We start from the raw sequence: 17198 nt of genomic DNA on the forward strand, positions 1-17198 counted from the left end.
TATTAAAATGCTTATAGGAAAAGATGGCAAAGATTTAGGGACCCAACTGGCCAGGTGGAATACCTGGACCTAGCCGGGGAAGTACGAAATCGATTGCTGGAAAGAAAGATTGAAAAATAGGAGGAACTTTGCCGTAATCTTTCAGACAACGAGTTAGATCGCGAATTTCGGCAGATTATATATAAAACATTAGGCATTCAATTATAAATTTCATTATAATACCGTTGCGAAGCACGGGTATCTTGCTAGTCTATATATATATAAAAAAACTTGATCCGGCGTGGCTTCTTCTTGGGTGCCTTGGCGGTACTGAACCTGGGGCCGGACTGCAATCATAGTCATTACTCGGCCAGGACCTGTTTCCAGCACGGTCCGCACATTTTGACGATGGTCCAGAACATTATTAATATTTTTTGTATTATTATTATTAGGATGGGTGATATTAGTTGAATTTAGGTTGTTATTATTATTATTATTATTATTATTATTATTATTATTATTATTATTATCATTATTATTATTATTATTATTATTATTATTGATGGTCTGGAACCCACAGCAAGATGCAAGACCTCTACTTGGGGTAAATTACATCCTCTGCCGTTGTCATTGCTGACAATGTGACCATCACCATCATCGCGCGTAGACAAGTGGGCGAGATTTTTGGCGACACGAATGATATACTTCCGTGAATTATTGACCTTATTAAAGAGGTGAACAATTGCACGGTCAATATCAATCATATTGTTTATTTCAAATGTAATTAAATTTTTATTTATATGCCAGGAGAATCTACTGTAATCTAACTTTATGTGCTTCAAAGGAAAATATGTTTCTTGAAAATGAACCCAGGAAAGATTAAAAATGATCAGAATAAGTACATTATGAAAAGTAAAATCAATTGGTCTCAAATCCTTTTTCACACCACTGCCATTAAGTTGATTACCGCCACCCCCCCACACACACACACCAAGAAAAAAGGCGTGCTTCCTTATGTTTAAAGGAGATTCCAAATACCAATGATCACGTCTGTTACATTCAGTTCTGAGATATAAGTATCCCCATAAAAGGAATTCACTTTTTTCACTTCCTTTCACACTCCCCCCTCCCCTTTAAGTGAATTTTCCATTAAAAATACTTGTCTCTTTAATAGTAAAGGATCTTATAAATACCAATTATCATGACTCTAGCATCTTCAATTTTTGAGATATGTGTCCACATAAAAGGAATTCAACTCCTTTTCACCTCATCCCTAAAATGATTTCGCCCAAAAACACTTTTTCTTTGTTTTTAAAGGAGATCCAAATATCAGTTTTTATGTCTGTAACAACTTGAGTTTTTATTAGATGTAAGTATCCTCATACAATTAATTCAATTAATTTTTCAATTTTTCACCTCCCCCCCTTCATTGGATTTTCCGAGAATACGTGTTTGTTTAATTTTAAAGCAGATTCCAAATACCAATTTTCATGTCTGCAAAATCTTTCATTTTTGAGATAATAGTATCCTCATACAAATAATTCAACTAATTTTTCAATTTACCTCCTCCCTTTAGGTGGATTTCCAAAAACATAAAATATGTATTCCTTATTTTTAAAGGAAATTCCAAATACCAAATTTCACGTCTGTAACATCTTCAGCTTTTGAGATATTAGTATCCTAACTAAAAGAATTCAACCCCATTTTCAGTCACTTTGACCCCTCCACCCAAGTGGTTTTTCAGAAAAGAAAAAATACATGCTTCTTTATTTTCAATAGAGATAAAAAATACTATATTTCACTTCAGTAACATGTTATGTTTTTGAGATATACTGTAGAAATGCTCATTTAAAAATTTCACCCCCCTTTTTAGTTCCTCTTAAGTGGAGTTCCCAAAAACAAATCACCTATATTTCTTTACTTTTACAGGAGATTACAAATACCAATTTTTACATCTGTATCATTTTACGTTTCTGAGATATACTGTAGATATAGTCTGTCTAAAAATTCACCCCAATTTGTCACTCCTGTTTAACCCCCATTAATTAGATTTTCCAGAGTGAAAAAAAAAAAAAAAAGTGTGTTTCTTTATTTTCAAAGGAGATCCCAAATACCAATTTTCAGGACTGTAATATATTCTGTTTCTGAGATAAAAGTATCCTCATTTAAGCCCTTCAACCCCTTTTTCACCCTTTTTCACCCCTCCCATTGGGATTTTCTGAAAACAAAAAACATGTGTTTATTTTTAAAGGAGATCCCAAATACCAATTTTCATGTCCGTAATATCTTCAGTTTCTGATTTTATAAGTATCCTCATTAAAGGCATTCAATCCCCTTTTCACCCTTTTCCACCCTACCTATTGGGATTTTCCAAAAACAACAAAATACGTGTCTCTTTATTTTTAAGGGAGATTCTAAATACCAACTTTTACATCTATAAACTTTAAAAATTTTGAGATATAGATACACTCATTTTAAACATTCATCGCCTTTTCACCCCCCGCCCCATTAATTGGATTTTCCAAAAACAAAAAAATACATGTTTCTTTAATTTTGAAGGAGATCCCAAACACCATTTTTCAGGTCTATAATATCTTCAGTTTCTGAGATATAAGTGTCCTCATTAAAGGCATTCAACCCCATTTTTCACCCCTCTTCACCCCTCCTATTGGGATTTTCCAAAAACAAAAAAATGTGTGTTTCTTTATTTTTAATGAAGATTCTAAATACCAATTTTTACATCTGTAAACTTTCAACGTTTTGAGATATAGATACACTCATTTTAAAACTTCACCTCCTTTTCACCCTCCCATTAATTGGATTTTCCAAAAACAAAAACATATGTTTCTTTATTTTTAAAAGAGATCAAAAGTACCAATTTTCATGTCTGTAATATCTTCATTTTCTGAGATGTAAGTACCGGTATCCTGATTAAAGGCATTCAACCTCTTTTTCACCCTTTTTCACCCCTCCTATTGGGATTTTCCGAAAACAAAAAATACATGCTTCCTTATTTTTAAAGGAGATTCTAAATACCAATTTTTACATTTGTAAACTTTTAAATTTGAGATATAGATACACTCATTTTAAAATTTCACCCCCCCCTTTTCACCCCCTTAGCGACGGAATATCCAAAAGTCCTCTCTTAGCGAGCACCTACATCTTAATATGAATGTATTCCCAAAATTTCATTTCTTTATGTCCAGTAGTTTTGGCTCGGCGATGATGAATCAGTCAGTCAGTCAGTCAGTCAGTCAGTCAGTCAGTCAGTCAGTCAGTCAGGACAAGTTATTTTATGTATATAGATATATATGTAGCTAAACAAGAAATATGAATCTTTGGGCATCATATCAGAGTTGAATGTCCAGATCCTTAATATCCACTGTTGAACTTCAGATGCTGTTTCCAGAAAGTTGCTCCAACTACCTGGATAGCACCACAACTTGCACTTACTCATAGTATGGAGAACTGTTTGCTGTGGGGCGTCACAGTCACATTCTGGCATTGAAGTATAAATCCACCTATGAAGGGAGTCCTTGCATCTTCCATGTTTTGTCCTCACTCGATTCAGTGTGGGCCACATCTTCTGCGATAGATTAAGTACGCTGGGAATGTGCTCACCACAAAAAAATGTTGAGCACAGAAACGTCCGTGGTGGCTTCCAGCGATCTCTCTATTCCTCCAAAGGGTAGAAGTTGGTAGCAACCCTCATGGCTCCATCATGCAAGTTTGGGTGATGTGACTTGAGCCTCTGCAGTCTGAGTGTGGGAAGGTCTTCTAAAACTGGTAGTTAAGAGTTCATGCAGATCTTCTTGTACTCTCTAATTAGGGCATTAAATCAGGTGGCTTTATACCTGATAGACCTGGGAGCTAATATGGTACCAGATATTAAACGCATACTAGCATTTAGATGATGAGTGTCGATGGATCATATGGAAGGACTATTCAACCACACTGGTGCAGAGTACTCAGCACAAGAGAAAACCAATCTCAAAGCAGAGGATCGTAAGTGATTGCAGATGCTGATTATATATACAATGGTCATGCGGCACTCATGCTCTCTGTGCATGTTATATATCCTTCCTTTCTCTTATTTCTTATAGATCTCATTTAGGTTTCTTTACGATCTTGTTATTGATAATTAGTAATTGATAGCCCTAGTGAATATTAAGTTGCCTCTCTCTCTTATTTCCAGTTTTAAGGTCTATCATACTGTCTCACTTATGGACTAAAATCTGTGTATTTCACCCTAATGTTCCATATTTTGATGAAAAATATTTAGCAATGTCAAATGTCAGTGGCTCAAATACCTGATAATAAATGCATAAAGCATGTAAAATTTTCAGCATGTAACACTTCCAGAGGGATTACTCAGTCCACTCTCTTGAATCTATCAAAGTATAAATGTTAGTCTACTCACACAGCTGCGTTCAATGGGAGAAGGCTGTGTGGGAATTATATCTGGAATACTTTTCTTCTGCCGTAGTGTTACCCACGGATGGAACAGGAGCTCGTCTAAGGTGAGACGGTAATCTGTATTTGGGGTCAATAAACGCTGCACCAGGTTCCGGAACTCTGTGGGGAAAAGTAAATGTGAGACTGATCAATCATTTGTTAAAGAATAAATACCTAAAACATATTTTTTTTAAAATTCACATTTAGGACAGCAGCATAACTATGTCTGTAAGAGTTAATTCCGGGCTTCAGTGAAAAAAGTTCATTTTAGCAATTATCAAATAAGGCTTTTTTTTTTGTTGCATGTATGTGTACAAAAGAACTGAGAATTGAGTGCTCAGCTGTGAGCTCGCATCTGGGAGATAGTGGGTTTGAACCCTACTGCCCGCAGCCCTGAAGATGGTTTTCCGTGGTTTCCCATTTTCACATCAGGCAAATGCTGGAGCTGTACCTTAATTAAGGCCACAGCTGCTTCCTTCCCACTCCTAGCCCTTTTCTATCCCATCATCGCCATAAAACCTGTCTGTGTCGGTGTGACGTAAAGTCACTAGCAAAAAGAAAAAGAAAAATTGTCTAGTTTCTTCAGGAATTCCTCAATATCTCCTCGTTGTTTTCTGTGGTATGAAGTCCTTCACTTTGTTCCTCATTCTCAGTCTAATTTTCTTTATCCTGTTATTGATGTACTCTACCATATCCACATACTCCTCTAGCTGTTTTGAAAATTATCAGACCCACTCCAGTTTTTGCCCCTTGGCCACCACTCCAGTATAGTGTATATCCTTTCCACTTCCATTTAACTTTGCTCAACCCTGTCACTTCTATACCCTCTTTCTCCATAGAATCCACCACTTCTTCTGCCTTTCCTGTCAGGGTCATAAGGTTGATTATGCCACCTTCATGATGTTGGATATGACGTCATTCCAAGCAATCAAGAGAAATACACTACATTCCATTACCAACTCACGCAGTATGGAAACACAGTCATTGGCGGGAACTTATCACATCAAATACACTGCAGTTTTGATCTCGAGGTGCTACCTATCCAAAATAATTTATTAGTTTGTCATTTGCTGCATGTAACCAATCCACACCAATGACTTTGTTACTAGCCGGCATACTTAATTAATTCAGCTTTTCACCACACCATTAGCCCACACATAGAGTGCGCTGCTATCGCCTTAGGGAATGCTTGAGGCCTAACAACTGCTTTTTGGACCTATCCAGGGGGCATGAGCCCACAGTCCCTTTTTATTTGACCCCATCCCAATGCTTTTGCCACTAGCTAAACCTAAGGAATCCAGACCAATGGTTACATCAATAGCCACACCTAAAAATGTACAGCAATTATCTTGTCCATAGTTCGTGAGTTGGCAGCCTTGTGCACCACGCGATCATGTCGTTCGTGAGAAAGAAGCAAATGACAGTAATACTGCACCTAGATGTCTGTACTGCAAGTCATGACTCATGGTATTAATGTTGCGTAACACAAGGTTAAACTGCCATTACTATCACCGTCATTGAAGTTGATATTTTCGACAATGTGAAACCAAATTTTGAGCATAATTTATTACTGGACAATGTTGTAAAAGTGTTATTGTAATTTTGCTATATCTTGCATTTAACACAGCCTGTTTGTATGTGCGTTTGTATTTCTTGTTGTGTGTTGGTTAGTGATTTTATCAATTTCTTTGTAGAGTCTACTGTATTTGGAGTCTTTCTCTGTTGTGGATTATATTAGTAAATGAAAATGAAAATCCACTGGGCCAGGAAATGGAATGAATGAATGAACCCTCCATCTAGCGGCAAGGATAGGAATTGTGCCGGCTGCCGAAGTCTGTCGCACTCCTCTGGGGCAATGATTAATGAATGATAGATGAAATTAAATGATATTGGAGAATGTTGCTGGAATGAAAGATGGCAGGGAAAACTGGAGTACCCAGAGGAAAACCTGTCCCGCCTCTGCTTTGTCCAGCACAAATCTCACATGGAGCGACCGGGACTTGAACCACGGAACTGAGCGGTGAGAGGCTGGTGCGCTGTCACCTGAGCCAAGGAGGCTCAGTACTATATTAATAAATTAAAATTATTAATAATAATATGATCATCATGAATGGATTATAAGACCAAAAAGTTGCTTTTATCAACAATTTGGTTTCCAGATGGAAACCATAATTTAATTTCATTGATTGTGAATATTAAAGTATTCAAGCTCTTTAGGCTTTTTCAGTCATGAAATGACCAGTGTTTTACCCCAGTGTGGCAGTGGACCATCACTGCATTGTCTTGCAAAGGAAGCTTGAAAGGGTGTCTCAACAGTGCACTAGCCACCAGCGCCTTTAGAAAAGTGTGATAATCCAACTGGTGAGGCCATTGCCACATGGGGTAAAACACTAGTAATTTCACAAGTTTGAGTTTGCTTTTGGTTTGGATTGAGTTAACTTTTGTGACTAGTACAGTGACACTTTTTCATTTGCTGCTCATGATACAACTTACAAGTCTGTTTTGATCATTTTGTGAACTCTGACAATAAGAACTTCATAACTCCTACCATCTTTCTATTCAGAGGCAGATAATTTTTACATCATCTGAAGGCAAACTTTCCATCATTCTCCTATTGGCAGAGTTTTTTATTAATACAGTTGAGTCCTGAAAACTCGGCACTCGATAACCCAGCAGTCCACATAACTCCACCACACCCTGGTAGGACTGCCTCCTGAAAAAGAGTTCCTGGATGTGCAGAAACCAATGAAAATGATATCGAACAGTGGTTCCAGAATGATACCGAGCAAGACATTATGACTGATGCAGAAATTATTGCTGTCATCACATTTAATGAAAATATGCCGGAAAATGATGAAGACGTTGACGTTGACGTTGACTACTCCACCATACAAGCTCCTAAAATATCGCATAGTGAGGGACTAAAGGCTGTCGAAACCGCCCTTCAGTGTTTTGAACAACAAGGTGTGTCAGTAATGGACTTACTGTTCCTTCGTCGTCTTTTGTGATGGAAACAGAAAAATGCAGAGTGCAGTGCGGAAGACAACAGGACATTACGCAGGTTTTGCAAAGTTGGCTAGTTACTTTTCATGATGGGCAGCTTTCATTTATTCATTCAATTTCGCTAATCGGCCAACTAGGGACCATGATAAGCCTCACTTTACAATCTGGCATTTGTTCATTTTTCGCTTGATGCACATTGTCTTCATTAGCTCACTGTGTTTAGCACGACGTTCTTCTGTCCATTTAGCACAAGTTGCCTGTTTCTTGTCCTGGAAAGTCCCAAAAGTCTTGATGGCTGCTCTGAAAAGATTTTGGTGCTGTGCATCTTCTGCTTGTAGGCTCAGTTCTTTAAGATCTTTCTTCACATTAATATACCATGGCATGGCCGTTTTTGATTTTGAGTAAAATATACTGAAGATACGTTTCGTCCATCGAGAGTTGATCATCCGTCGTATATGACCGTAGAAGCGAACTCTGCCCTTACGCATTGTGTCCGTGATCTTTTCTATCTTGGAGTATACTTCTTGCCTGGATTTTCTAATGTAGATGCCATTTTTATAGTTTGGCCCAAGTATGGTGTGTAGGATCTTTCTTTCTTTTCTCTCTAAATCTGCAAGCAAACATTTCTTGGACAGGATAAGACATTCAGATGCATACAGCGATATTGGTTTGATGACAGTGTTGTAGTGACAAATTTTTGTGTTCAGGGAAAAGCACTTTTTGTTGTATATGTTGTGGGTGGTTTGGAAAGTGACTTCCATTTTCTTGATTCTTGATGCTATGGCCTCTTTGTCAAGTCCATTTTGCTGAATCCATTCCCCAAGGTATTTAAATTTACTAACACGGTTTATCATTCAATATTTGGTTGTGCCGTATCATCTTTGATGCTCGACATTACTTCTGTCTTTTGAAAGGAAATTTGTAAACCTGTTTGTTCTGCTACTTCCTTCAGCACATTGATCTGTTCTGTTGCACTTTCGAAATTTTCTGTCATAAGGGCTATATCATCAGCGAACGCTAAGCAATCTATTTCCACTCCATTTTCTTTGTCCCATTCCTTATGGGTTTGTAAAGGTTTCTTTCTTTTAACATCTTTCGCCACTCCTGTATTACCTTCTCAAGTATGCAGTTGAACAAAAGAGGTGACAGCCCATCTCCCTTGTCGAACACCTGTCTTGATCTTAAAGGGTTCAGAGAGACATCCTTGGAATTTTACTTTGGATTTGGTATTAGTTAGTGTTGCCCTTATTATCGCCAGCAGTTTCTCATCGACTCCCATTTCTGCAAGGATGTTAAGCAACACATCACAGTCGGTGGAGTCGTATGCTTTCCTGAAGTCTACAAATGTAGATACATAGGTTCGACCTCTCAGCATATGGGATCTTATTATGGGTTTTAGGTTAAGTATTTGTTCTGCACTTGAACAGGCTTTCCAAAAACCTGCTTGGTATTTCCCGAGTTTGTGTTCAACTTGCTGTTCTAGTCTTTCAAGGATGGATAGTGACAGGATCTTGTAGGCTACTGACAGAAGAGAAATTCCACGGTAATTGTTCACGTCTCTTATATTTCCTTTCTTGTGTAAAGGATGGATCAAGGCTAACTTCCAGTCCTTTGGTAGTTGTTCTTTTTCCCATATATCTACAATGGTTTGGTGTAGGACGTCAATTGTTTCTTCCGGGGCAAGTTTCCACAGTTCAGCAATCATAGAGTCTTCACCAGGAGCCTTGTTATTTTTCAATATCTTTATGTGGCGTTTGATTTCATCGCGATTTGGTGGAGAAAATGGCAGGTTTTGGCTCACTGGTTTGTTTGTTTTGATCGGATTGGCTGGTTTTTCACAGTTTAGAAGATCATTAAAATACTTAGCTAAGATTTCACAGTTTTCTTCATTTGATGTAGCAAGAGTTCCATCTTTCCTTAGAAAGCAAAGGGAAGGTGCCTTGTATTCTTGTACCTTCTTTTTAAAATTTCTGAAGTATTCACGGGTCTCACCTCTATGAAAGTCTTGCTCAATCTTGTCCAGTAGTTCCTTTTCATATTTGCGTTTCTCACTGCATATTATTTTTGCTGTTTGTGCTTGTTGTGTTTTGTACATCTTCCAATCTTCTCCTTTTTTCAAGGTGTAATACTTTTTCCAGGCATTCAGACGATCCCCTAAGGTCTTCTTGCAGTTATCGTTCCACCACGTGTGCTTCTTTCTCTTCTTGATTTCGGCCACTCCTTTTGCAGCTTGTATCATCTGCTTTCTTGTGCTGTTGAAGTCTTTTTTCCACTGGTTGGGCAAGTTCTTTGTATTCATTCTCTCTTTCTTTGAGCTTTTTTGTGTCAAAGCAAATTATGGTAGGTTCGTTCTTATTTTTGTTGAGAGGGATTGGCCGAAACTTGATTACTGATATGTAGTGATCTGAGTCTATGTTTATTCCCTTTTTTATGGTAACGTTCATGATTTCCGGACTTTATCTTCGAGATATAGCAGCTTTATGCCTTCATAAAGTATTTTTTTGAAGTCTGTCTTTTCAGGTAAATTACCATCATTTTCATGTAGTAAAGGCTCTATGCCTTCCTTTGTTTAAGGGCATTGGGCAGTTTATTCTCTGTTGAATTCTCAAGCAAACAATACATACAAGTACAGTACTGTATTTTCTGATGAAACACTCTTACTTATTCTTTTTTTAAACCACCTATCTTGATAGCTGCAGTCGCTTAAGTGCCGCCAGTATCCAGTATCCAGTATCCGGGAGATAGTGGGTTTTGAACCCCACTGTCGGCAGCCCTGAAGATGGTTTTCCATGGTTTCCCATTTTCACAACAGGCAAATGCTGGGGCTGTACCTTAATTAAGGCCACAGCCACTTCCTTCCTACTCCAAGCCCTTTCCTGTCCCATTGTCGCCACAATAGCTATCTGTGTCAGTGAGACGTAAAACAACTTGTAAGAAAAAGTCTTTTTTAACCCCATTCCCATTAACCTGGCATTTTCACGAACTCAGCCACCCTTCGGTCCACATTAGGCCGAGTTTTCGAGACTCTACTGTAGCAAATATTACTCATGTGAACTTCACATTGTGTGACACTTTCAGTGATGTCAAGAGCATGGTGCTTTTCTGACCTTCAAGTGGAATAGATTCCTTGTTAGAATACATCATCGCATTATAGATCCCATAACATTCTACTGGTTATAAGAACAATTGAATCAGTCATTTGAGAAATGCCAGTGGCTGTTTATGGTAGAAATTGACTTATCTCTGGACTGGTTATAAGAACAATTGAATCAGTCATTTGAGAAATGCCAGTGGCTGTTTATGGTAGAAATTGACTTATCACTGGATTCTTGTTCTGTGAGAAATGATGGAATAGAACAAGGGGAACCATCATGTGTCCATTCATTATTAACTATTAATAATTATATATTGTGGTCTAATTCTCTTTCTTTACTAGTGGTGTGTCACTCCATTCATAGTGTATCAGTCATCTAATGATAGCTTTCCAACTTTCATGGCAGAGAGTACTTCTGTTTAGTTGTCCCAGTGTGTGAATTTCCACTACTTGTTTAGATAGTCTATTAAAGCATGGCAGGGTCATCCTCACTCTTTCTTTCCCTACAGCCTGCCTTTCATTAAGCCTGATAGCAAGCCACCATGTGGCAGCATGTGTCCAGTTCAGTTGACTGTTCTTATATGCAGTTGCCTAAGAATTACTATTCCATCATCAACTTGATCGAGTACTTCTGCATTTGTGATTTGATCTGTCCAGGGATTTTTAATGAAGTGCCTCCAATATCACATTTCCAATGCCTGAATATGCCATGTTTCAACACCATACATCCCCCCTGATTAAACAAATACTTTCACAAATTGTTTCCTGAGCACTAAGCTCAGTGCACAATTGGTCATCATTTTCTGATATTTGTAGAACAATGGCCCTGCCATTCCACATTGCACCTTGACATTATTTGTCAACAGTAACTGTCCTCAGCTATTATCCTATCGAGAAATTTAAAATAAGATACAGATACAATACTTGTTTGAGTGTCTCACTATGAATGGAAATTTTCAAATGTAGTTTTCTTTGTTTCTCACGAAAGTTACTTCTAAGGACACATGAGGTTTCTCAAATGACCAACTCCGTTACTTTTTTAGGATTAGTTAACAGTCAGAAGAATTAAAATAATATTAACTAATAATAATATAATTGAAAAGTATAAAATTCAATTAATACCTGAACAATACCTGAAGATTTGTCCCCTAAGGCTTTCATCTGCATTGGAGTGAGACCTCGGTTGATCTGTATTAGCAGGTGTCGACGCTTTTCATGAGGAGATATAGTGTCATCTCTGGGAGAGAGGAAGGGCAGTCGACCCGTGACCATACCATACAATACCACACCCCTGCCAAATAATACAACTTCATGCTAGAATACAAATAAAGGCATATATTTTAGTTATCAGCCAGATCAGCTGTCATAGAAAATGTCAATGAAGAGACATACTAGGGGAATGAGGTAGTTCCTCATTGCTTTCATCACTGAGCTGGTGTTACATATTCAGTTACTCTCATATTGACCAAGCTCGATAGCTGCAGTCACTTAGGTGCGGCCAGTATCCAGTATTCGGGAGATAGTAGGTTCGAACCCCACTGTTGGCAGCACTGAAGATGGTTTTCCGTGGTTTCCCATTTTCACACCAGGCAAATGCTGGGGCTGTACCTTAATTAAGGCCATGGCTGCTTCCTTCCCAGTCCTAGCCCGTTCCTGTCCCATCATCGTCATAAGACATATCTGTGTCGGTGCGACGTAAAGCCAATAGCACTCTCATCTTGTCAAAGTTGGAAATCACTTAGACTGGCCAATGATAGTAACAAACTTGTTCTGGTTCATACCACAATACATAGCAGACTGGATTCAATTTACAGTATGTCAGTATGTATATAAAATTAAAGTAAATAATGGTTTTTTTTTTTTTTTTTTACATCTCACTAAATTAGAGTAACTTCTTTGAAAATGCAATGTTTTCTACTAAGGTCTATTATTGATGCAGTATAACATAATTGTAAAGAATACGCTTTCTGGTATTGCATGCAGCGGTAAGTATATGAATGAGTGTGGTAAGTACAGAAGCTGATGGCTAGCATAGGTGTACATCGTTACCACTCAGTTTATCACACCCCATATTTAACATCCATTTGATCATTGCTTATGTTTACCAACATTATGGTGACAAAGGAAATAATTCCTTGCAATATTATAGAGTATTCACATCATAATTAGGTAGATTGGTATATGATGGTGCAAATGTAACTGTGTCTAATTGTATGTGGCAACTTTCAGATGATATCCAAAACGAAACGTGAGTCATGGATATGGGATTATTTTGAAGAGATGCCAAATAACACAGTCCATTATGCTGTTTGTTCAAAAGAAATAAAATACATAAGCAGAAATACTGTACTTCTGGGATGATCCAGCACTTAATCACTGAAGGGGAATCATCACAGAGAACACCTATGGCCCAGTGTGTATCACAAGAAGCTACCCTGTCGACAACTGCAAGGTATCCAGATAGGTGTAAGTTATATTATATAGGGTTATTCGGCTAAGATATCCACCTCAAATGACTTGTGAACCATATAAGATACTAACAAGAGCCTGCATGGCTCACACGGCAGCGCACCAACCTCTCACCGCTGGGTTCTGTGGTTCAAATCCTGGTCACTCCATGTGAGATTTGTGCTGGACAAAGCGGAGGCGGGACAGGTTTTTCTCCAGGTACTCTGGTTTTCCCCTGTCATATTTCATTCCAGCAACACTCTTCAGTATCATTTCATTTCATCTGTCATTCATTAATCATTGCCCCAGAGGAGTGCGACAGGCTTCGGCAGCTGGCACAATTCCTATCCTTGCTGCTAGATGGGGGCTTCATTCATTCCATTCCAGACCCAGTCGAATGACTGGAAACAAGCTGCGGATTTTCAGTTTTCATTTTCATAAGATACTATCATTCTGTTTTCACTTTCGTTGATGGTATTAAGGGACTCATACTTGAAAATGCAGTACTTTTCCAGTCTTCTGACAAAAAAATTATCAGCACACACATTCCCATTTGAGAATGTTATTTCATGCAATAATTGGTGATGATATACTATCAAGATTACACTCATAGTTACTGGGATGTTATACAGATCTCTCGTTTTCTGTATTTGATTTTTAGATTCCACTCTTTACAGTAATTTACTGTCCCATTAATACTATTTTGCATTTTGGCAAATGTTAATGTGAGCAACAGGATATCATCTGCAAAGATCAGCCCCGGAATATCTTGGTTCTCAAGACATGGAGAAGCTCCTTTCTCAAAGCCTTCCGATTGAAAAATGTTTGAGACCCAGTTTTAAAAATATCTCTCCCACTACTACTCCATCCTTCGCTTTTATAGAACATGTTAATTCCTCATATGCATTTTCAGTTGCTCTTATCATCTTTCTGGATATCCCAGAATTTGTAAGTTACGGAAAAGTTAACCCTCTACTGCATACTGTTGCCTTTAGGCAACAAATAACTTTTCACCTGTATAAATGGATAAATATTGTAGACAGAGGTAGTTTCACGGCACACCTTCAACTGTACAATCAGTTAAACATATATCCCAGTGATGCCTTGTTTTTTTATTATTATTATTATATATATTATATTATACACATAACATAAGACAAAACAGCCCTACAACCAAAGGTACTCCTTCCACCCCGTCAACATCCACACGAACCAACCACCGTTTATTTTACGTGGGCCCTCCCCATCACATTACCACAGGCTTCAGGAGTACCTCTGGCTCAACCTCAAAGACATTACCGACCTACGGTTTTGCAAGTTGTACTTGCAGTACGTACCCATGGCCAGTAGGTAGTAATGTTCGGCCTTTGAATGTTAAAAGCTTAGCGTAAAATCGTGAAAAATCGGATATATATTCAACTATGGCAATCAACATCACATATGAGTGTTAAGCTATTAGCCCCACTTAAGAATTGCTAGTACATCTAATACACTGAACGTATGTTGAACATTAAAGCTTGAAATTTTCTTCACCAAACGAAAACGAAAAATAATTCATGCAGTAGAGGGTTAAAGATGACAAACATGAAATTCTAGGGGTAAGGCTCATCTCTAAAGGTAATAGGCAACTTGATGTCTTTGGAATGTACAGACCGGGAGAGGGTAGCGCTGACGTTGATTCAGAATTATTTGCTAAGATAATCAGTTATGTGGGAAACAATATAAAAAGGAATGTGATTTTAGCGAGTGATTTCAATTTACCAAATGTCAATTGGGAGGGTAATGCGAACGATAGGAAGTATGAACTAAAAATGGCAAACAAGTTAATATGTGAAGGGCAGCTGATTCAGAAAGTGATAGAGGGAAGAATATTCTGGATGTTGTACTAGTAAAACCAGATGAGCTCTATAGAGAAACCGAAGTAATAGATGGTATTAATGATCACGAAGCTGTTTTTGTCGTAGTTAAAAATAAATGTGATAGAAAGGAAGGTATTAAAATTAGGACTATTAGGCAGTACTATATTGCTGATAAAACAGGAATGAGGGAGTTTTTTAAAAGTAACTTTTTTTTTGCTAGTGGCTTTATGTCGCACCGACACAGACACGTCTTATGGCGGCAATGGGATAGGAAAGGGTAGGGAGTCGGAAGGAAGCAACCATGGCCTTAATTAAGGTACAGCCCCAGCATTTACCTGGTGTGAAAATGGGAAACTACGGAAAACCATTTTCAGGGCTGTCGACAGTGGGATTCGAACCCACTATCTCCCGGATGCAAGATCACAGCTGTGCGCCCCTAACCGCATGGCCAACTTGCCCGGTAAAAAGTAACTATGATCAGTGGAAAATGGTAAATAAAAATGTAAACAGACTCGGGGATGGGTTTAAAGCAGTTGTTAAGGAATGTGGAAACAGGTTTGTACCTTTAAAGGTGGTAAGGAATGGTAAAGATCCACTATATTATTATTATTATTATTATTATTGTTATTATTATTATTTATATATATATATAATATAATATAATATAATATAATATATATAAATAATAATAATAATAATAATAATAATAATAATAATAATAATAATAATAATAATAATAATAATAATAATAATAATAATAATAATAATTAATAATAACAACAACTCCCCCATGCGGAGGCTGCCGCAAGGACAAAGTATGTCAACTACATAGTATTTTGTCTTCTAAGTTACTGTTGACTTTGCTAGTGTGCCTGGTAGAAAAATCACCACAAGGCTCGGGAATGAATTTGCAATATGGTTCTTCAGATGTTATATAGATGACTGCGGAGTATGGTCACTGAACCTCGTATTGCGGTGATAGCGATGTCGTGAAGTCATGTCCGGCTGAGACTGAGAGAATCCCATAGCTGTACAAGAAATTTAGGGATTGTGCCTCGAGCTCCGATCATGAGTCCATGGATGGAAATATTGTCTAGGTGATATTTATCTTTATAGTAGTTTACATATGGCTGGTAAATTGACTTCTTTTCGGCGTCCACCTCTTTGGCCTGGCCAACGTGCGACTCGAAGCATATTATGGGATCTAAGATTAGTCCTTGCTTGCTAGCTGGTTGAAAGCCTATCATGTCAATACGCCTGTTACTCCCGTCGGTAGCTAGGCCAGAGACCTCTTCGTGCACCGTGAAACCGTGATCCCTCAGCGAGGTTGCAATCATGTGTCGTATTGTATGATGGCGGGAATTTCTCAATACCTCCCCGTGAGGGCAGACTCCCAGGACAGGGGCAAGAGTTTCGTGCTCTATGTGGCAAGGCTGACAGAGGGTGTTGTCCTGGGACCTTCCCGGCAAGGAGCAAACGGTGCACACATTAGCTGTCATCTTGATGGTCTCTCTCCATTCCGCACAGATTAAGCCTCGGTGATCTCTTATCCATTTGTTCCCTGGTGTGTATTCCTGGAAGAGTCCAACTTCTCTGTCTCGTATCTGTTGGACCTTCCTTACATTGGGGAGATGGCTATTTTTGGACATAACTCGATCATTCATTTCTATGCCTAGATCTTGCAAACAAATTGTACGTTCTTGTCCCAAGTTCCTAGTTGCATTAATGTAGCCATTATTTGCAAGTGATAATTTATTACGGATGTTAATATGCTGTAGTTTGGCTTCCCAAGTGGTGCGAAACAAATCGAAGCCTTTATACTTCCTTCCGGTGTATACCATATGATCCGGAACGTCTGCTGGTAGTTGTAATAATTCTTTAGTTCCACTCTTTAATATTTTATCCGCATCTGATAGAAAAGTTTGAGGTATCTTGTTTAGGGGAGTAACTTGGAGTGGGTAAATAAGAGTAGGTGATATTGAACTATTTAAAATTGAAAATTTCTGGTCAGGTTGCAGCAATGGTGTGCTAACAAGGGTGTCAATCTTGTTTCGCATCTTGTCAAGTACAGCTTGTGGATCCAGTTTAAGTTCATTGATGAAATTCACACCTAAGTAACGAATCGCACTTCCGTTGCACTGTGATTTACTTTCATAGTCGTCATTAATGATGATGTTCTCCTCCGTTAGCTGACCTTTCTTGATAGAAAGACAAGCTGATTTTGAAGCGCTGATGTCCAGGCCGAGTTCCTTAAATCTTTCTATGGCGATCCTCGCTAGTTCGGCAGCAGATTCAGTGTTTTTCCCAAACACGAGGACGGTTTGAAAAGTTCTCGGAATCACTGCTAAATGTCAGTGCTA

At 38.2% G+C, this 17198-nt stretch overlaps 1 protein-coding gene across 1 annotated transcript in view; it reads right to left on the reverse strand.

Moving 5' to 3' along the window:
- LOC136872264 (serine/threonine-protein kinase par-1-like) overlaps nt 1-17198 on the reverse strand; it is a 161645-nt gene that overhangs the window by 93874 nt on the left and 50573 nt on the right. The window contains exons 3-4 of the mRNA XM_068227400.1: nt 11665-11822; nt 4400-4554 (exon numbers count right to left, since the gene is read on the reverse strand). Of these exons, the coding sequence (XP_068083501.1) occupies nt 4400-4554; nt 11665-11822 (313 nt within the window). The remainder of the gene's footprint in view (nt 1-4399; nt 4555-11664; nt 11823-17198) is intronic.

Source organism: Anabrus simplex, chromosome 4 (assembly GCF_040414725.1).
Source record: "Anabrus simplex isolate iqAnaSimp1 chromosome 4, ASM4041472v1, whole genome shotgun sequence".
Taxonomy (NCBI): Eukaryota; Metazoa; Arthropoda; class Insecta; order Orthoptera; family Tettigoniidae; genus Anabrus; species Anabrus simplex.